We start from the raw sequence: 20,326 nt of genomic DNA, 5'->3' as shown, positions 1-20,326 counted from the left end.
GAGCATGTTGACTTATTTTCATTCTTAATGTAGTGTTGAATATTTGCTGATGTTTACCTAAAGGTTTTCTGGTAAAGATTGTTTTGTAACTTCTTACTGTTACCTTTTTATTATGGTTTTGCTGACTTTTAAAAATTAGTTTGAAATGTTTCTTCTGTGTGGTCTCACACAGTGAAAATATGATCTGCATTATTTTTTCCTTCAAAGTTATAAAGAAAATATGTTTTTCAGAGGTAGTACTTAGAGAAATTTGTCAACTTCTTCCACAATTATTAATACTGCGTTTTCTATCACTTTCTGGATATTTCTGAAGCAGGTACTTCATTCATCCGCTTTTTTTTTTCGTGGTTCCCAGCACAGAGATGTGCAGGGTAGATTTTATAAAGTGGATTGGAAAAGTCAGCCGGCTGAGGATTTCTTGGCTATGATGCTTTGATGACTTTTAAATATTCTTCCATGGCGCTGATCTTTTGTTTTTTTAAGAACTTGGGTCAGTTTTGGCCATTCATGTTTTTCCATAAAATAATCTTTAGTCAGCTCTCAACCTTTGCTAATAAAGCAAAGGGTTGTCTGTCAGTTTCTCATTTTTCAATATCCTATGTATCCTCACATTCTTTATTTCTATTTTCCACTTCCTATTCTGACAGGTTAGTTGGGGAGTTCTGTTTCCTCCTTCCAAGAATTGATTCTTATTTTTAGTTGTCAATTCTACTTCTTTGTTTTCTAACAGACTAGTTTCTGTTTAATGAATGTCCCATTCTTGCTTTCTTGGGTTTCAGTTTCTCAGCTCGTTGGTTTCCTTCGTCCTGTTAGGGGTGAAAGCCCGTGGGCTCTGAGTCGGCCTCTGAGTGCGGCTGTAGCTACGTCTTGCACATTGTCCTTGCTGACATTTTATTAAATGTTTCACACTGAGAAGTTGGAAGAATTTATGGTGAACACCCTTGTACCCACCACCTACAATCTACAGCCAGGACTTGCCTTCCTTGCTTGCTTGCTTGTCTGCTCATCTGTCCGTTCCTCCGTGTGTCTGTCCACCAACCCACACTCTTTATGCATCCAGAGTACTTTACAGACATCAGCACACTTTCTCCCAAATAATTCAACTTGAATTCACGATTGGTTTATGATTCTTTTCTGTTTTCTTTTTATTTTGGGTAAAATTTACTTACAGGAAAGCGCGCATCTCAAGCCTGCTGTTCGTCGGTTCTGACACACACACGCGCCCCAGTGTGCAGGAGCCTCCCTCCGCCCCTGGCCCTGCCCCCAGAGCCCCGGCAGTCCAGGTGTCACATGAAGGGAGCAGGTGGCACAGGCCCGTCTTGGTCTGGCCCTGGCGTGCAGCTGCGGTCAGTGGCTTTTGCTGCAGAGAAGGCCTTGGCAGTGCCCGTCCGTGCCCGCACCCCTGCCCATGCTTGCCTGGGTGCGCTCCCACGTCCACCACCAACAGGAAGGCTGCTGGGCGCATTCTTGATGAGTCTTTTTGTGGACGTGTTTTCGTTTCTCTTGTAAGTATTTGAGAATGGAATGCTGGGTCATAGGGCAGGTGCATGTTTAGCTTCACTCGCAGCTGCCAGACATTTTTTAACGCGGTTGTGCATTTGCACTCCCACGAGCAGCGCCTGGGAGCTCCTGAGCCTCCATGTGGTCTTTTCCGGTGTGTGGCTGTTCGTCTCCAAAGCCTTATTAGCATCCAGTGAGTGCAAAGAGGTAGCTGATTGTGGTTTTCATTTTCACAGCCAGAAAGAAGCGTTTCTGCCCGTCACCTTGAGTGCAGCGTCTGTCCACGTGTTTCGCCCTTTCTTCGTTAGGCCGTGGGCCTCGTGTTGGGCTGCAGGGGCTCTCCCTCTGTCTGGAGGCCAGTTCTTTGTCGGATACATTTGCTAGTATTTTCTCCTAGACTGTGGCTTGCCTATGCATTTTCCTAGTGCTTTTTGGTGGCCAGAGTTTAATTTTGAAAGTCGTAATTTATCTTTTTTTAATATGGTTATTGTTTTTTCCTATATCCTGTTTAAGAACATGTTGCCTAGTTCCAAGTCCTGAGGACATTATCCCGTGTCTTCTGCTGAGAGCCTTACGGTCTCAGCCTTTCTGTGGGGCTGCCCTCCACCGGGAGGTGACGCTCGTCCCTGGCGTGAGGGGGAGGTTACGATGCTCGTCCCTGGCGTTGTCCCCGCTCCCCCATGGGCTGCTGTGGCGCCTCGTCCTGAGGTCCGTCTCCTGCCCCTGGAGCACGGGGGCACCTCAGGGTGCACACCCCGAGGGCCGTGGCCCGGGAGGAGGGGAGCCCCCATCTGTGCGCTGGTTCTGTGGAGGCTCTGGGACCTTGACGTTTTGTCTAACTGTTACCATTAGGGTGTCAATTTCTTTAAAAGGAAACAAACAAACAGGCCTGGCAGGATTGTGATTGGGGCGGCCTTGAATCTGTGGATCAGATTCGGGAGAAATGCACGTGGTGTGCCTCCACTTTCTTAAGTTTTCCTTAACTTACGGCAGCTGTCAGCTGAGGTTAAACACTTAATTTTCAGTATAGAGGCCCTATGTGGGATTTTTTTAAATTTGTTTTTTTTGTTTTTTTTTAGAATTTTATTGCTAAGTATTTTATATCTTATGGTTTTCAATGCTGTTATAGTGGAATTTTAGAAGTTTCCTTTTCCAGTGTTTGAAATATTCATCTTGTATGCTGTGAGCTTGCTAAAGTCCCGTGTTGGTTCTGGTGGTTATTTTGTAGATTCCTTGGGATTTTCTGCCTGAGTAACCATGTCGGCTTCGAACAGAGGCGGTTCTACTTCCTCCCAAACCCTCTGTTTTTTTGTCTTGTCCTACTGCGCTAGCTCAACCCTGCGCTCCGGAGTTGGGGGCAGGAGTGAGACTGGACGTCCCAGGGCGAGGCCGCGGTCATTGTCCCCTGAGCCTGCGTCTTCTCGGGCCATGGGACCCCCGCCCAGGGGTGTCTAAGGCCGGTGACCCCCACAGGTGCGCAGTGGTCAGTCCTGGTTCTGCGGAACTCCCCTTGAGGTTTTTACAGAAGACGGGCACGTGTGGGGAGGAGGGCGAGGGAGCGGCCCCCCGTCCTCTGAACCCTGCCACGGAGCACGGCCGGGCTGTCCAGGATGCCAGAGACAAGCGCCCCCTTCAGCTCATGAAAGTCCCCCAAGTTCAGGGGCCCGTGAAGCCAGTGGAGTCATTTTTGGAGGCTCAGTTTGAGCATGAGATAATTTCTTGATTGTTCTGTCAAGTTGGTTTTAAATTAAACCACTTAGGATCAAGGCGGGTCCGGCCCTGGCCAGCACCTCCCGAGCCCTGTGGGGAGGTGGGTTTGCCAGGGCTCTGGGGGTTGGTGGTGCTCACCTGCCTGGGGACTGGGGGAGCTGGCCCAGCCGAGCCACCCCCGCCCTGCTGGCAGCGCATCCCGGAGTCTGGTAGGATTTTCCTGTTGTTGCTTTGGAGCGCGCGTGAACCACAGCGTTCACAGAAGGAAACTTTTCCTTTCCCCCTTTGCCCCACTGCTTTTTAGTTTACTTTCTTCTTTTCTTTTTTCCTTCTTTTTAACTGAGCAAGCCCGTCTTCTGCTTTTATTTTTGGCATCATGCACTAGGGGTTGGCCAGGAAAATCCAACCCTCGTGGGGCTGGCCTCATTTGCCTGGGGCTGAGGGGCAGCCTGGTCCCAGCACCCCCAAAAGGCCTCGCCTGGAGATACCCGGGAACCCCAGGCCTGGAGGTTCCAAGGCAGGCTGGGGTCCCAGAACCCCTGAGGTGCCGTGGAGAAGGCTGCACAACTGAGTCCTGGCCACGGGGCACACGGCCTGCGCCATGTCTCTCCCAGCAGGTTGGGGAAGGAGAGGGCCAGGGGGCTGGAGGGGCAGCAGCAGAGATGGCCCCTCACAACCGGCCAGAGCCCTGCCCCATGCCCAGCCTGTCGGCTCGTGGACTCGCCATTCTTTGCATCTACTCTTGTCCTGTAGACCGCAGACCTGCTACGCCTCGAGTCAGAGGGCTTCCAAGTCTGGGGACAACGCACAGGGTCCCAGACAACACAGAAAACCTCTTCAGTCCCAGACCCAAATTTGTTTTCCTGCTGAGGAATGACCACTGTGGTTGATTGTTGAAGATTAAACTTGCAAACCTGTCTCTTTGTTTACGGCTGGTCACGTCTTCAGAAAAGTCTGTTCTGTAGTGGGGTGGGCGGTGGTTTCCCCCTTGGTTTGCTCCTTTGCTCCATGGTGTGTTGAGATTTCTCCATGTCTCCACCCGGGGGCCTTCCCTTGTTCCTGATACACACCGAGCACATCCCTGCCTCCGCTCCCCAGGGAGCCCCCTGCCGCCCTTGCCCCGCCCCCCGCTTGGTCTTGTTCACGCTTCCTGGGAGCAGACAGAGCCGCCGTGTCACGACACCAGTGATGTTCCCGAGATTGCCTGACGCCTGGGGCGGCCCAGGGCCCCTCCCGTGTGGCGCCAGCACAGCCTGGTCCGGGTGCTGGAGGAGGATGCACCCCTTCTGCTTGGTGTTCATTTACCAAGCTGTCCCCTAAAATGTCTGGGCCGGTGCACACACCCCCCATCCCCCAAAGTCCCCCCACACTCGAGGCTGTGAAACTTCTAGGAAGTTGCTAACCTGATAGGCGAGCACCCGCCACTTCAGGGCCCGCTCTCCCGCAGGCCTCCCCAGCAGGCTCCGGTGGCCCTGCTCGGACACGCGCCTCTTCCCCTGGCCACTGCGCTGTTGCAGTTTCTGTCCTTCCGTAGTTTTCTTTACCAGCCAGTAGACCAACTCTCTTCTTGTTTGTTCCCTTTTCAGAATTGTTTAGTCTGTTCTTACGCATTTAGTCTTTAGAAGATTGCGGTGGCAGGTCCCCCTAAAAGTCCCACTGGACCAGCCGAGGCTGCCTTGGACGGGGTTGGCCTGGGGGAGCCGAGCGTCCCTGGTCCCGTCCTCCACTCCGTGGTCAGGGTGGGTTCCGGGGGCCGCACCCTTCGCCCAACATCCTCGTCTTGTCTGAGTGGAGATGGACGTGCCTGATGTCTTCCCTCGAAGGCATAGTTAGTCCAGGTTTCTGGAGGTTCTTGGCCCGGTTGAGGACGTCCTCCCGTTGGCGATTTCTCTGCATGCGGAGTACGTCTCATCAGGTGCGGTTTAGCACTTCTCGTGGCGGCCGTGAGAGTCTCCCTGCTGGTCTTCCCTGCTGGGCCCCAGCACTGACCCGCCACCCTTGTGTTGAGGGCCCTGCACCCACCTTCTTAGGAAGCGGCTGCTGCCGTGCAGCCCCCACCTCGCCCTCCTGTGACCCCAGGGGCCCCACAGACCTGCCTCCCCTCTGCCCGCCTGCTCCCTCCCCCCACCCCTGAGCTGCCCCCTCCTGGGCGCCACCTGCCACCTCGCATTTCAGTGAGTCAGCCCTGCCCCGCATCCTCTCCCTGCGGGCCATGAACCTGGGCTGGGGTCTTCTCCTGCGTGGCCCCGGCACCATCACAGGCGGCTCCTGGCTGGGAAGGAGGGAGGGTCAGGCCCCCAGTGAGTGCTCACTCACCAAACCCAGGGCCTGCTTCCGCTCATGTTCCTTCCCCACCTTCGTGTGCTGTTGGGGTCCCCTTCAGCCCGTGTGCTCAGACCACTGTGCCAACATCCCTGTTCAGAAAGGAAAAATCCTCAGTGCAGTGCTCCAGCCTTGTCCACTGGGATGGGAGAGTGTGCCTGCGTGATGAGGGAGGCTTCCGGGCGGGGGCAGGGGACAGCAGCCCTGCCCCAGGAGAGCAGGGCCCAGGGGCTCAGGTGGGCTGGAGACCCCTGCCCCGCCCCCCACCCCGGGTGGGCTGCATGTCTGGGCCCCGCACATGTGCGGCTTCATCGCCTCTGACCGGGGCTCCAGCCCGTGCTCTGAGTCCGTTGCTGCTTCTCCCCCTCTGACCTCCTGCCCTCTTTCTGCAGAAATAGAAGCCATAAAGCTGGCCGAGCAGAAGCACAAGGAGGCGCAGAGGCGGAGGGCCACGGCAGTGGTGGGGGACCTGCACCCGCTGCTGGAGGCCCTGCCCGAGCTGCTGGAGCTGGAGGCCGGCCGCCGTAGGCCACAGCCCACAAGGTAAGTTCGCGCCCCCCGTGCAGCCTCTTGCCATTGTGGGCGTGAGAATGGTGTGGGTGGGGGGGGTGCACACTCAGGGACCCTCAGGCCTGGGGGTAGGTGTGGGCTCAGAGGCACTTGGCCACAGACCCCCTGGTTCCAGGCCAGCTCCCCATCCTCTGCAGAGAAGGCAGACTCTCCTGGTGGAATCACCCGGAACATTCGGTCCAGACAAGGAGTGGCCACTGAGATTAAGATTTGACGACTGAATGTAGCCTGAGATGCAAATTCCATTCCTGGTTCTTGAACAAAAATGTGACCCTGGTCAAGAATCCTTTCCCTGTTTTTCAGTTTTCTCATCTGAAAAATGTGCTCTTGGTTCCCAGGGGGACGAGCTGGGTAAACACCCGGCAGCCAGGGCCTTGGCGGCGCGCACTAGTGGGTTCCGACTGCAGAGTGTCGCTGGGCTGGCGGTGGTGTGTGTTGCTTTGGGCTCCGGGTGTGGGAAGGCCCTGTCTGGTCACACAGCCCCTGACCTCAGCTTCCCAGTGTGGCCGAGAGGGCCCAGTGCCCGTGCCCCGCCCAGCCCGGGGTCAGCGGCTCCTCAGTGGTCTCAGGGGCCCGTGTCCTGGCACCAGCCACAGCTGTCTTTGTTATAATAAAAGCGTTTAATATCAGAGTCGCTTTAGCTTTATAGACAAGTTGCGGAGCGAGCACAGGGCTGTTTTCCTTGTTATTTACATCTCACGTTAGCATGGCACGTTGTCTCCAGTGAAGGAACCAATGCTGAGACAGAGATGGTGAACAGCTTAAAATAATAATGAGCCAACGCCCATGCTTTATTCGGCTCCCTGTGGCTTCCACCTGACGCCCCTTCTCTGCCCCTGGACCCACCCAGGACCCCCGGCCTCTGCACGTCAGGTCTCCGTGGGCTCCTTGAGCCGGGGCAGTGTCTCAGGCTTCCCAGGTTTTGGTGGCCTTGACAGCCCTGAGGTCAAGGGGTTTGCAGGACACCCCGACCCCCCATTGGGATTTGTCTAGCACTTTTCTCTGGTAGATGGGGGTTATAGGTTTGGGGAGGAGACCTCAGAGGCAAGTGCCCCCTTGTCACCCCAGGTCAGGGGTCGTGCTGTTGGTGGGTGCATCACCTCCCAGCACCCGGGGCAGCCGCATCTGCCGGGCTCTCCTGGAAAGCTCCTGTTTTTCTCCCTCTCCACACTGGGCTGTAGAAGGAGCCACCCTGCGTGGCCCATGGGTGAGGAGCGGGGAGTTTTGATCCCCTCCCTGAGGGCAGAGCACCTTCATGAGTCCTTTGGGGTTCTGTGCAGGAGGCTTGTCCCCTCTCCCCTCCCTGTCTGTTCATTTGGTCACCTGCCATCCCTTTCCCTGAGGACTCAGGGACGCTCCCTCTCTCCAGTGGGAGTGAGCCCAGCCCTACTCTGTTTTGTTGCTGTTGGGCCTGCTCTTCTGGAAGGCAGCAGGCTGCTCCCCACAGCCCCGGCTCCTAGGAGGTGAAGCGGGCAAGTCCCCAGCCAGGCTCGGCCCTGCAGCCCCTGCAGCCGGAGCTGGCAGCTCCCTGGGCTTGGAGAAGGCAGGGGTGGCGTCCGCGGGGGTTTCACAGGACACTTTCTCGTCCGCAGCAGGGGGAACCGGCAGCCCAGGCCGGCAGAGTTCCATCGCATGAGTGCTGTGCAGAGGCTGCAGCTCCTGTGAGTATGAGCCGGGCGGTTGGCAGCCCGTCCTCAGCCCTGGCCGTACCTCCCAGACCCGGCTGAGATGCTTCTCACCCGCACTCCCCTGCGCCCCTGTGCCTGCCATGTGTGGCACCCTGCTGGCTTCTTGGCATGTTTCTGTGATGAGGCTCCCGGTGCGGTCCCCCCTGTTCTGAGCTGACACCCCCTGTCCACTGGGGTGTCCTGCCCGAGGACCCCAGCTGAGTGCACAGGCTGACCTCCGGCCTTGACTCTTTGCAGGGAGGAGGAACGGACCCGCTTCCGGGAGCTGCTGGCCAGCCCGGCCTACAGAGCCAGTCCCCTGCTGGCCATTGGGCAGCAGCTGGCTGACCAGATGCGGCTGGAGGAGGGCAGTGGCGGGCAGCGCTGACCCGGCCTGCGGGGCGCTCATGGGGGCCACCGAGGACCGGGATGCTCCGACCTGCAGCTGCACAGCGGCACGCCCTCCCCTTGTTTTTAGACTTGTCAGGAGACTGATGGGGACCACGGATTGAGAGAACACTGAATAAAGGGCTTGGTGAACTTGTCTGTGCACCGCAACCCCTCCCCCAGCTCGTCAGCAGCCCCAACCCTTCCTAGGGGCTTGCCTCCTTGCCTGCCCTGCTTTTCTTGGGGCAGTACCCACCAGCTGGGGCCCATGCAGAGTCTGCGCCCACTCCCAGGAGGCCACCCCCTGGGGCTGCACTGGTTTGAGTGTGGCTGGGCCGGCAGGGGCAGCACCACTGTCCCCAGGAGCTCGGGGCTGGTTGCCGGGCTGGCTGCGCTGTCCTCACAGGAGCCGTGACATGCATGTTTCCGGATGAGTAGGGGTGACGTGGGTGGATGCAGCCATGTGTCGGGACCTTCCCGACTGGAGGAGCAGTAGCCGCACGGCCCCGCCTGGCTGAGGTGCGCAGAGCGAGCCCTGAGACCGGGCAGGCTCCGAGGAGAGCTGCCGTCATCCCCACCTGGCCAGGGCATCCTGTTGGCCCAGTGAAGCGCACCACAGGATGTCAGGGTGCTCGCAACCCTTCCTCCTGCGTCACTGCGCACGGCAGACTCGGCCAAGCCAGGGACCCTGGCCCTGAGCGCCCCTTGGGGACCTCGAAGAGGGGGCTGGGCAGAGCTGGGCAGGCCGTGGGGGTCGCCAGATCCAGGCCCCTGGCACAGCTGGGGTGCCCCGGAGTGGGTGAGGGCCTTGGGTCCGCCCCCCTTGGAGGACAGCGCTTCCCTCGGGCCTGTTCTGGTTCTGGGACCAGTTCAGGGAAAGTGTGCAGTGTGTATGGGTGGTTGTGTGTTAGTGCATCTGTGTGTGTAAATTTGTGAGCATGTCTGTGAGGGTGGAGATGTGTATCTAGTGTCAGGTACAGTAGTGTGTATGTGGTGTATCTAGTGTCAGTTTGTGTCTGAGAGTGGAGGTGAGTCTGTGTGTGTGCTGTGGGCGTGGAGCACTTGTGCATGTGTGTGCGCTGTGGGCGTGGGGCACTTGTGCGGGTGTGTGCACTGTGGGCGGGGGGCCCTTGTGCGGGTGTGTGCGCTGTGGGCGTGGGGCACTTGTGCGGGTGTGTGCGCTGTGGGCGTGGGGCCCTTGTGCGGGTGTGTGTGCGCGCTGTGGGCGTGGGGCCCTTGTGCGGGTGTGTGCGCTGTGGGCGTGGGGCCCTTGTGCGTGTGTGTGCGCTGTGGGCGTGGGGCCCTTGTGCGTGTGTGTGCTATGGGCGTGGGGCCCTTGTGCGGGTGTGTGTGTGTGCTGTGGGCATGGGGCCCTTGTGCGGGTGTGTGTGCTGTGGGCGTGGGGCCCTTGTGCGGGTGTGTGTGCTGTGGGCGTGGGGCCCTTGTGCGGGTGTGCCTGTGTGAACATGAGAAGCGCCACCACCCTTGTTGCTTGCTCGGGAGGGGCCGTGTCCGTGTCCTGCCCTGTGCTGGGCCCGGGCCTCGGCCCCCTGGCTGAGCACCCCCTCCACCCTCACCCTGCACCGCTGCCACCCACCCTGCTTGTCCGCTCTGTACGTGAAGATTTCCTCGGGGCTCTGGTTCCCCAAGGCCCTGTGGAGGGCGGTACCTGGTAACTGCAGGGGCTCCAGGGCTCCCAGCACCCCCACGCTCAGCCTGGCCGCTCAGGCCTGACACTTGTGAGGCAGCCCCCTGTCCCCTGTGCCCACCACCCCACTATTCCTTCTCTCCACGGGTCCCTGGGGGTCTCTGTCCTCCCCCTAAACTCCCGAGAACACGCGTCCTGGATGTCAGCAGCCGGGGATGGGCGCGAGGTGCTGTGAGCACCTCCCCTGTCTTGGAGGCTCTTGGGGTGGGGGTGGGGGGTGCTGGGAGCAGGCCCCTCTTGTCCATGTCCAGACCCCTCTCCCTGGCCTCAGCCCGCTGCCCCTGGAGCTGAAGGAACGTGGCAGGAAGTGGGGGGAGTGGGGCAATAACGTCCATGCCGGATGCCAGCTCCGTCAGCCCCGGGTCATCCCCTCCACTCCCCGTCCCCAGCCAGACCCTCGGTGGGTGGAGGCAGGTGCTCGGCTGCACCCCGCACCCCAGGCCTCAGCCACCTGCACATAGCTGCTGCCGGCAGAGCTGGAGGGCTCAGGCCAACTGGGCGCCGGCCACAGCCCCTCAGGCTGTTTCCATGTTCTCCCATCTAGCCCTGCTCTGGGCACAGGCATGCCCCTGAGGCCCTGCTGGGCAGAGGCTGGCGCAGATCCTGCCTCAGTTTCCTTCTGTGTGCCATACTCTTGCTGCAGCCTCACTTGGGGGCTCTGGTGTCTGCAGCCACCAGCTCTTGCTGTGGGGTCTCCCACTTGCAGACCCCTGAGCACTGTCTTCCCAGACAGCTTGCTTGGCATGTCCCACTCCTAGCCGTCCCCATCCACCCTGGCGCTGCTTCTGTCTACTGCCTGGTCCTCAGGCTCCAGGCCCTTGGTGGATGCTCCGCAGGGTGGGGAACGGGTGACTGAGATGGTGAGTTGGGGTCCTGGGGACAAAGGCGGACCTCATTGTCTCATGGGAACAGCCGGGGAGACCACAGTGTGTGGGCGTCAGCCCCCAGCGCTCAGGATCAGGCACCAGAAGGATCCTAGACGTTCCTCAGCAGTCACTGCCCGGGCAGCAGGGTGCATGATGGAGACCCGAGGGTGCAGGTCACGCCCTGGTTGGGAAGGCCAGTCTTGGGGTTGTCTCTGCCTCGGGATCTCCTGAGCTGCCAAGCCAGGCAGCACCCTGGACGCGCACAGGTCAGGGACTTTGTGATCCTTTTTTGCTTAAGGTAACTTGGTGGTGTGTGCTCTGCACGTGGGCAGACGGCGCCCTGGCGGCAGCTCCGGGCAGGAACTTGCCTGCAGTGGGGAGTGTGCTTTCTAGTCTTTGTGGAAAGAACGTGGGTTATGGGGTGATAAACCCGAGTAGAGAAGTGGCTGAGTTTGGTGGTCTCCACACTTTGTCAGCCCCGGAGCCCCCCGCTGGTTTTCCTGATGGAAGGGAGAACACAAAGGCCTCCTCGGCCCTCAGGTCTGGGCCGTCCTGGCAGAGGAGCCCTGGTGGAGCTGCTGAGTTTCTGCTTAGCCTGGGGTCCTTCTGTCTGTCCAGCCTCGTCTCCTAGGTGTCCGCTGTCTCGAGGCCTGCATGCCTCGCTCAGGACCCATCCTCGTTGCCGAGCGTCTGGGTCCAGGGCGTGGGGTGTGGCAGAGGGCGGGGAGGCCCCTGGCGAGTCGGGGATGGTCTCGGGGGTGGGCGGCGGGTCCTCACCTGAGGAACTTCACGTGCCAGGCCCTGGGGTGGGGCGGGAGGTGACAGCTCCTCTCAGCTGGCCGGAGTTGGGGGAGGGCCGCTGGGGCCTCCCTGAGCCCCCCAACCCTGCCTGCTGGGCCCTCAGGATGCCCTTGGCACAGGGCACCCTCCAATCAGACCCAGTTCCAGCGCCAAAGGCACCAGAGCAGACGGGCGGCCTCTCCTGAAGGTGTCTGTGGGGAGGCCAAGGGAGCAGCCTCTCCCCGGCCCCCTGTGCCACTTCTTCAAGATCCTCCGCCCACCTCCTGCTCCAGCAGCCCACCTGCCCTGGCCACCTGGACCTGCCTTTCCTCCCAAACATCCCCCTTCTCGGCTCCCCACCTGCTGGCTCTCCCATGCTGCCTCGGGCAGTCCCCACCCTCTCCTTGCCTGGTGGCTTGTGTTGGTTACCACGCGCTGCATAACGAGCACCACAGTGCTCAGCACCGCGTCTCCTCTCTCGGAACTCCGGCCGGGCTCGACTCAGCGGGCCCCTGGTGAGTCTGCAGACCGTGTGTGGGTGGGGGGCCCCAGCAGCACCAGCCCCCTCCCAGCATCTTGCGCTCCTGCCACTGGCCTGCGCTGGTCCTCACGGGGTGGTGGGGGTCCTTGTGCAAGAGGGCGGCAGCAACGGCCCCTTCAGCTTCTGCCTGCGACATGCTCTCCCCCGACTGCTCACGCCCCTCGGCCACGGCAAGTCCCCCACTGAGCCCAGAGCTGGGGGTGGTGCGGGTTGCAGTTACGGGGAAAAGGCCTGGCCTCGGGGGCCATTGGCGGCCCCCGCACAGTCGCCTGCCTCTCGTGGCACACGGAGGGGTGGGCAGGAGAGAGCCGTGGGCCGTGGGCTGCCCGTCCCGCAGCGCTGCAGACCTCACGCAGGTGCGCCAGGCGGGGATGGCACCTGCTGGCTGTTGGGATTTAGGGCCCCCTCGACCAGGGCCGGGACTGGGGTGAGGCAAGCGAGGCACCCCAGCAGGGAACCAGTTGGCACCACAGGGGGGTGGGGGTCGGGCACCAGGTGTTGCTTCCGAGTATCCTGGTGCCACGTCACCCCGTGGTGGCCCTGGTGAGTGTGCCTGAGCACTTGCACCCAGGCCGCGCAGGCCAGGTGAAGTTGGTTCATGTGGCTCTGGGCAGCTCCTGAGTGTGTGGCTCGGGTCTCTCAAATCCCACTCAAGAAATGTTGACTTTAAGACAGCTGGTGGAATGTTGTTCAGAAAAGTGCAGTGATGGATTTTATTTCTGGATCTGAATGTTGCCTGAATGTTGGTAGCCCAGGCGCTGTGGATTTGGGGAGCCTCTAGGAGGCCCCACTGGCAGCTGGGGCCCCATCCTTCTGGCACCCTCTGGTCTCAAACAGTGCTCCAAAGGGAAGCGTGGGGGATCCGGGCATCCAGGCACATGGGGAAACCAAGGCCCTGAGAGGGTGGTGCCCCCTCCCCTGGCAAGGCGGAGCCACACACCCGCGCTGGGCCAAAGGCTTTTCCTGCCGGCGTTTTCAGGGATGCACAGCCTCCGCCTTCCTTCTTCCCTGGCCTGCAGTGCACAGGGACTGCCCTTTGCCCTTGACCGCTGTGATGCCCTTGGCCTCCCACCCTCAGCTCAGGTCAGCGCAAGCTGAGCCCCATTTTAGGGTGTTAGGAAAGAACCCACCTCCCCAACATCCTGGGGGTGGGGCAGGAGGGAGGCTGGCCTGGCTGAGGGGACCATGTCCCCCAACATGCACCGGCACAGGGGGCGCTGGACAGTGGGGGCAATGCACCCCACTACAGTGCATGCCTCACCATGGCGTGCCCCACACGCTGGGTGCCAGGGGCCTGGTCCGTGGGGATGGTGCTCCCACCTGTCGGGCACAGGTGAGGGCAGCCGAGCCGGCCAGGGAATGATTTCTTCTCCGGGACTCTCCACCACCGTCCTCCAAGCTCAGGGAGGGGTCCACCCTGGCCCCGGCTGGCCCTCTTCTAGGGGCAAAAGCCCACTGGGGAGGGTCCCAGTGATCCCCAGGCCCCAGGTCCTCATCTTGCTGGAGGTGACCACACAAGGGCCGGGGAGGACGCCCGAGGTGGCGCATGGGGGCTCTCGGTGAAGCCCTGCAAGGCCACGTGCCCTGTGTCTCCTGGGGGTGGCACAAGGGGCGCCCCACCGGCTCCCCGTGTTAGGGCCGGGCTGTGGCCCTGGGGACCCCAAGGGAGCGTCTGCTGGAGGGGTGGAGCCCATGGAGGCCCCTCCCCACCCGCCCCCATCCCCATCCATCCTCCCTGCCACCCCCTACCTGTGTGCATCCCACCATCCCCCCACTCCCGCTGCTTCCCCCGTGCCCCCCCCCACCTCATCCCCACCCCCCCTGGCCAGGCGCCCTTGCTGTCCCCCCTGCTTTGAGCCTGGTTTCTGGGTTTCCTGGCACAACAGTAATTATTTTCACCACTGCTTTCTCCTCACAGGTTGGGAGAAGATCCTAATTACACAAGATGTTTAACTAGGGAGTCCCCACGGCGCCCGCCTGGGCCGGCCCTTTCCCAGCCACCCCTCTCCCCAATCCTGCTGGAGCGGGTGGTGGCCTCCGACTTCCCCCTGGCCTGGCAGCCCTGTCCCCACACGCTAACTGCCCGCCTGCTCCTCAAGCACAGCCGAGCCTCTGTCCCCCCTGCCCTGGACAGTCACCCTCAGCCCCATGCCTGGCAAGGCCACCGCCGGGCCCATCTTACCTAGCTGTTTCGGGGCCTGATCTGTAGCCAGCCCCTGCCACCCACTGTGGACGGGAGGGGACCCCTCCCCAGCAAAGCTCTGCCTGGGGGTCTGGGCGGCAGCTGCCCTGTGCACAGCTTGGTCCCAGGAGCCCGGCCTGGAGCCCTCCCAGAGGCTTTGCGGGGGAGGGGATGGCAGGTGGGGGGCTGTTAGCTGGGGTGGGGGCCACTTGGGGAGGAAGCGGCTCGTGGGAGGGGTCAGCTCCGCACCAGTCACATCACAAACTCCCCAACTGGGCTCCACGCTGTTGTGTGGGGTGGAGCTTGGTGGGTGAGTGCTCCTCCTCGAGGCTCCGCGTCTTCATTGCCGGGCTCCAGAGGCATCAGGCACGGCTGCATCAAGCTGCGGGAGGTTTTCAGGCTGGGCCCGGGAGGGGAACAGAACTGAGTCCCATGAGGCTGCACCAGCAGCAGAGCAGGCTGGGGGAGCAGCCGGGGCCAGAGGAAGAGGGGGTCGTTGGTTGTCTCCTAGTCTCCACCTGGAGGTGTTTGTAACAGGAAAACCAAAGCATGATGGCTTGTGTTTAAAATGGCAGCAGCTTTTTCTCTCACATGGTAAGGGCTCTGGAAGCAGGCAGTTCAAGGTCTTTGTGATAGGGTGCACCTCCTCATGCTGAAACAGCTGCCAGAGCCCCAGCCATCACCCCCATGTTCCAGGCAGGCATAAGGGCAAGAACAGAGGGCAGGCAGCCAGGGGACCAGGCAGCCTAATCTACTCCCTCTTGAAGGGCTTTCTGCAGGGCCCCCTCAGTTCCGGTTACATGCCCTGCCCAGCTTCATGGGAGCTGAGCACGTAGCCCCCCAGTACAACAAACAGGAAGAGGGAAGGATAGCAGGTAAGGAGGGCCTCTGTGGCAGAGGAGAGGACTGGTCCAGGAGTGGGGGGCTCCGTCCCTGAGGCCCCCAGTCTCTGGCCCCATGGCCCTGCCCTCAGCTGCTGAGCCAGGGTTGAAGACCCCCAGCCTGCTCCTGCACCCCCTCCCAGGACCTGGGGCCCAGCGAGGGGCCCCCCGGTGGGCCTGCCAGTTGTCACCACGGAAATGGGACGGGGCTGGGCACCCTGTGGTGGGTGCAGGGCCTTGGGAGCCTGCAGCCTTAGTGCCAGCTCGTGGCCTCCAAGTGCTGTGCCAGGGACAAAGCTGGGGGGAGTCGGGGCAGTCAGCGGCCCCCTTGCTGCATTTCCCTCGGGAAGCACCTCAAGGGCCAGGCTGCTGGCGCTGCCCCCCCACCCCCGCACACTCCCTGGTGCTGGCTGGAGGGCAGCCTCGGCCGTGCCCAGGACAATCCCCTCGGGACATCCCCCGTCTCAGAGAGAGCCGGGCGGGGACGGACTGAAGACCGTGGACCCCTGCCCTCCTGGGGCACCGATGTCAGAGCCCACGGAGCCCGGAGCTCTCCGGAGCCTGGTAGTGTCCCTGTGCCTGTGTGCCTGCTGATGCCATCCACGTTCCCATGTCCATGTGTCCCTGTGTCCACGTGTCCATGTCTGTTTTCCTGTGTGCCATCCATTTGCCAATGTCCATGTCCCCACGTCCATGTGCCTTTTCCTGGGTGCCATCCCTGTCTGTGTGTCCCCCGGATGCTGTGTGCTCTGCTTGGATGACCCCTGCCCAGGGCCCACCCTGGTGGCTGGGAGCCCTGTGGTGGTTTCCCTTGGTTTGGCCTCTGACTGGCAGTGAGGCCTCGGGGTGGTCATGCGCCCTTGATGGGCCTCAGTTTACCCTCCATAAGCCAAGGGCATTGGAGCAGAGGTCGAGCGGCATCTGGCCAGCCCTGTGGCTCCTCAGCCACATATCGAAGTGTCGTGTGTGCCCACCCTGCTTTGGGGGACACTGCTCCCCACCGTGTCAGCAACTGGACGGGGTGGCTCAGCCATTCCACCTGCAGGGTGCCCAGCCCTGGGGGTTGGCCCGAGCAGGGACACATGACTGGGCCCGGGCCATCAGCGTGTCCCCAGGGGAGGTGGGTGGACGGCCGCTGTGGCATGGGGGCAGGCCCCGCTGGGAGGCCCCCGCCCCAGCTGAGCTGCCCCGGGTGGTCTCCGGCTGCCCCCCCACACACACACCTGTTCCCGGCTCGCTCACGCCAGTCCTGGGCAGGGGGGAGCAGAGGGGCCAGTCCAGGTGCCCGGGGGTCCAGCTGTGACCCACCTGACTGGTGGGGCCTACCTGGGGGGACAGTGCCGCCATCTGGGGTCCGCTGAGGAGCCTTTACGCGAAGGCCAGACAACCCTAAGTCACTCCTGCGTCCCAGCAGCGTCAGCCCCTCTGCAGCCCAGGGTGGGGGTCCACCTGGGGCCCGTCGGTCCCACCCCCGCTGTGAAGGCGGCTTGGCACCAGAACCCCAAATTCCAGACCTGGGCCGTCCCGTGATGTTCTCTGACCGCCCGCTGACCACGCGCCTGCTTGTCGGGAAGGCCCGAGCACCATCCATGGCTTTTCGGGCTTCCAGGGCAGCTGAGGAGCAGAGAGGCAGGGGGTCCCCCCATGAGTGTTGCCTGGGAGCGGGGCCTGAGGCGCTGGAGATGTCGCTGGAGGGGCGGCTGGGGTGCGTCCATGGAGGCGAGGGGCAGCGGGGCACGGCTCGGGGGGCCTAGGCTGCGCCCCTCCCCGGGCTCCCTTCCCGTCTGGGTCTCCCTGAAGGCCTGGCCTGCCCGGCTGTGGTTGGTGCCCTCGGCCCCAGGACCCCCAGCCGCACTGCCCCTGCTGAGACCTCCCTGTGGACGGTCCCCCCACAGGCCCGACGCCATCCTCGGGCTGCCTCTGCCGCTTCCCGATGCCCACGGGTCCACATCTGGTGGATGCAGGTGTCCAAGGCGTGGCTGAGGGCCCCGTGCCCCGAGGCTGCCACCACCCCCTGCGCTGGGTCTGGTCGGGATTAAATATGGGGAGCAGAGGGGCTGGCAATCGGGGCAGGTGGGAAAGAGGGCCCAGCGCCTGCTCCAGGCTCCCTGCTCCATGTGGCGGGGTCCTGGGGTGCTGGGAGGTCCAGGGGTCCAGGCGTGCCAGGCCCCACAGGCGAGGGTTCGCAGAGGCCGGAACAGCTGCTCGGCGAGCGGTGCTGGGGGAGATGTGTGTGCCCACGCCGGGACCCGCTTGCCCCGTCGCCCCTTGGTTGCTGTGTGTGCCGCCCGCAGCCTCGGGCCCTGGGAAGGCTCTAGCCGCGCGGCCGTCTGTCCTGGTGGTGCGCTCTCCGGGGTGTGAGGGCCTGTTTCGGGCTGGCACCGGCTTGGCACCACCTGGCCGCGTGCACCGGGCACCCGGGGGCCGTCCTGGCTGGGGCGGCCTCTCGTTCTGGGAGCCGCTCGCCTGCGCAGGAGGTTGCGGGTCCCTGGCAGGATCCTCAGTGCGGGACGTGTCGCCGGGCAGGGACGCTCCTCGTCCCCTTCCCGGGGGCTCTGCCTCCGCAGCAGGTGCCTGGGGCCTTCGCCCGGGGGAGGGTCCTCCAGGGAAGCGCCTGCTCCTGAGTGAAGCTGTGCCCGAAAAGTCAAAGCTGAACGCAGGCGTGTGGGGGGCTTGCGGCGCCCAGAGGTGGGAGCCCCTGCCCGCCGGGTGAGAAGAGAACAGCGAGGCTGGGGAGGGCGTGGGGCTCCTGGGAAGCCCGGGGCAGGGGCCAGGGAGGAGGGTCCCCGTGGAGGCAGCCGGGGCTCTGAGCATCGGGAAAGCGGGGCTGCAGCCACATGTGCCATGCTGGGCCTGGGCCCCCCGGCTGTCCCCCCGGCTGTCCCCCATGGCTGTCCCCCCCGCTGTCCCCTGCGCTGTCCCCCCGGCTGTCCCCGTGGCTGTCCCCACGGCTATCCGCCGGCTGTCCTCTGGGTCACACCTGGTCCTTGGCTGGACCTGGACGAGTGGCTGGGGACCCTTGGGGGGCCGGAAGCCTGGGCGCCTGCCAGACGGGCCCCTGCGTTGATTGAAAGCAGTCAGTGGGGTTCCGGTGCAGGGAGGGGCTGATGTCTGCCGCCCCTTTCCCGTGAGGGCTCCTGGCACCCCCCGAGGGGCTGCCCCCGCCTAGGCCAGCCCAGAGATGCTGAGGGGCACCCTCCGGCCATGGCTCCAAGGACCTTCCCGGGCCACCTGCCCCCCACCCCCCCCAATGCCTCTGGGCTGCTGGGCGGTGGCAGGGGTCCGGCCTCACCCAGTTCCGAGCTGCCCTGGGGCCCCCATGCCCGCCCCCGGCCCAGGGCTGAGCTGGGCCGCCCTGTCGGCTGCAGGGAGGGGCTCGGCACCCTCGGGTCCCCTCAGGTGGCCACCACCTGGACCGGTGGGAGCAGCCCTCCTGGGGAGCTGCCCTTCCGTCCTGCTGCTCCTTTCCACTCTCCATGGCCACCCGCTTCTGTTGTGGGGAGAGGGTTGCGGTTGCATTGCCCACCCATGTCTGATCCTCTGGGGCACAGCATGGGGGTCCCGGGCGTGGGGCCTGTCACCTCGGGCCTCTTGTGAGCCAGGGGGCTGGGGGACCCAGCACTTGGATGAGGGGTGAGGGGAGAAGCCTCCCTGCCGTGTGTCCATCTCTCTTCGCCTGATCCCCACATTCGCCCAAGGGGTAGGGGGTTCCCATCGCCCAAACCAGGACTGCTGGTGAGTGGGGGGCTGGGCTGCACCCCGATTTCCCTGGGCCCCGCAGCCCATTTCCCAGCTCTCTCTGTTGGGGGCTTTGGGGGCGCATGCCACGGAACGGGAACGGCCCTCTCGGCATTTCATGGTGCTTGTTCTCGGCGCCTGTGGAGCTGACCCGGCATCGTTCCGACGTCCCTGCGGCACTGGACGTTCCTGAAGCCGGGGTTTCCTCTCCGGCGTGGGCGTGTCTGGTTAAGCCAGGGCGAGGGGCTGCCCCCAAACCCTGTGCCCTTCGGGGGTGTGTTGTGCAGGTGCAGCTTTTCCAATATCAGGAGCCCTGGCGGGTGTGGGGTGCAGAAGCATGGCCGCCCCCAGCTACACAGAGCCCTGGGCTGGGGCTGAAGGTTCCCTGACCCCAACCTGTCCCCCTCCCTGCCTCTGCTCGCCGAGGCCCCTGGACCCACCCTGGCCCTGGAGGGACGGAGAGCAGGGCCTGCACCCCCTCCTCCCACACCCCCCCTTCCCACTCCGGGGCTGCAGACCCTACCCTGGGCAAGGCCTGGGTTGAAGCCAGGTCAGCGGGGTGGGGGTGCTTCTGGCTTCTAAGGCCTGGCTGGCCCTCCCATCCGTCCGTCAGTCCTGGTCACATCCAAGCCCCACCCGGACTTCCCCCTGGACTGGCAGCCGGGGGTTCTGTGGGGTCTTTGCTTCCCGTCTCTGCCCGGGCTCCCCAGCTACCCCCATTGCGCAGACATCCTGGTCCCAACCCCTCAGGCTGGGCCGGGCTCTGCCTGGGCTGCCTCCCTGCTGGGGTCACAGGCTCCCGAAACGAGCCTTTCACACGTTCCGGAACCAGGGGCCCTCCCGCCCCTCCGGCCCTGGCCGCTGCTGGCCGCTCTGTCGTCCCCAAGGAACATTTCCTGGTCTGGTGTGAGGACGGCAGGCACCTGGCCCAGGTGCCGCCCTCCCCGCTGCCTCGGCCAGGACAGACGTTCCCGTGGAGCCCGTCTCCTGCCGGCTGAGCCGGTGGGACCTTAGCACCAGCCTCGCCCCGGGGCCCACCCCTCGCGCCCGGGCTGGCAGGCGAGGCGACCCCACTTGCCGTCCTCCTGTGCCTCGGTTGTCCTGTGTGTCGGGAGGCTCACTGGACCCTCCTCTCCCCAGCGCGGGCCCCGGGAGGGGGTGCCTCCCCCTGCGAGGCTGTCTCTGCGTGAAGGTCCTCGGGGCAACCTGGGAAGCTCCCAGGAATGTAACCGTGTGCCGGGGAGGGTGCGGGAGCAGCACCCAGGTCGCCAGGCTGACCTGCAGGGAGCCTCGGAACCCGCTCCTGCCTGGCACCCGAGGGCCGAGGAGCTGACCTTGTCCACTGGGGCACTGACCGCACCCTCAGCCGCTACGCCTGGGCCTGGGAGCAAGCTCCGGGGAAAGTGTCAGTTTCGGGAGGAAGCCTGGGCACGTGCACAGGAGAGCTTAGCCTGGTGCTTCTCAGCTGGGGGGC

The 20,326-nt window shown here is 62.9% G+C and overlaps 1 protein-coding gene across 2 annotated transcripts in view; it reads left to right on the top strand.

Moving 5' to 3' along the window:
- FAM207A (family with sequence similarity 207 member A) overlaps positions 1-8,314 on the top strand; it is a 33,471-nt gene extending 25,157 nt beyond the window's left edge. For both annotated transcript variants that reach the window (XM_037830296.1, XM_037830301.1), the window contains exons 4-6: positions 5,925-6,075; positions 7,695-7,763; positions 8,028-8,314. In XM_037830296.1, coding sequence (XP_037686224.1) covers positions 5,925-6,075; positions 7,695-7,763; positions 8,028-8,157 — 350 coding nt within the window. In that variant the 3' untranslated portion in view covers positions 8,158-8,314. The remainder of the gene's footprint in view (positions 1-5,924; positions 6,076-7,694; positions 7,764-8,027) is intronic.
- Positions 8,315-20,326: the final 12,012 nt, after the last annotated feature.

The sequence above is a fragment of the Choloepus didactylus genome, chromosome 1 (assembly GCF_015220235.1).
Source record: "Choloepus didactylus isolate mChoDid1 chromosome 1, mChoDid1.pri, whole genome shotgun sequence".
Lineage (NCBI taxonomy): Eukaryota > Metazoa > Chordata > Mammalia > Pilosa > Megalonychidae > Choloepus > Choloepus didactylus.
The sequence above is the reverse complement of the archived record's forward strand: the minus strand, read 5'-3'. Positions and strand labels throughout refer to the sequence as shown.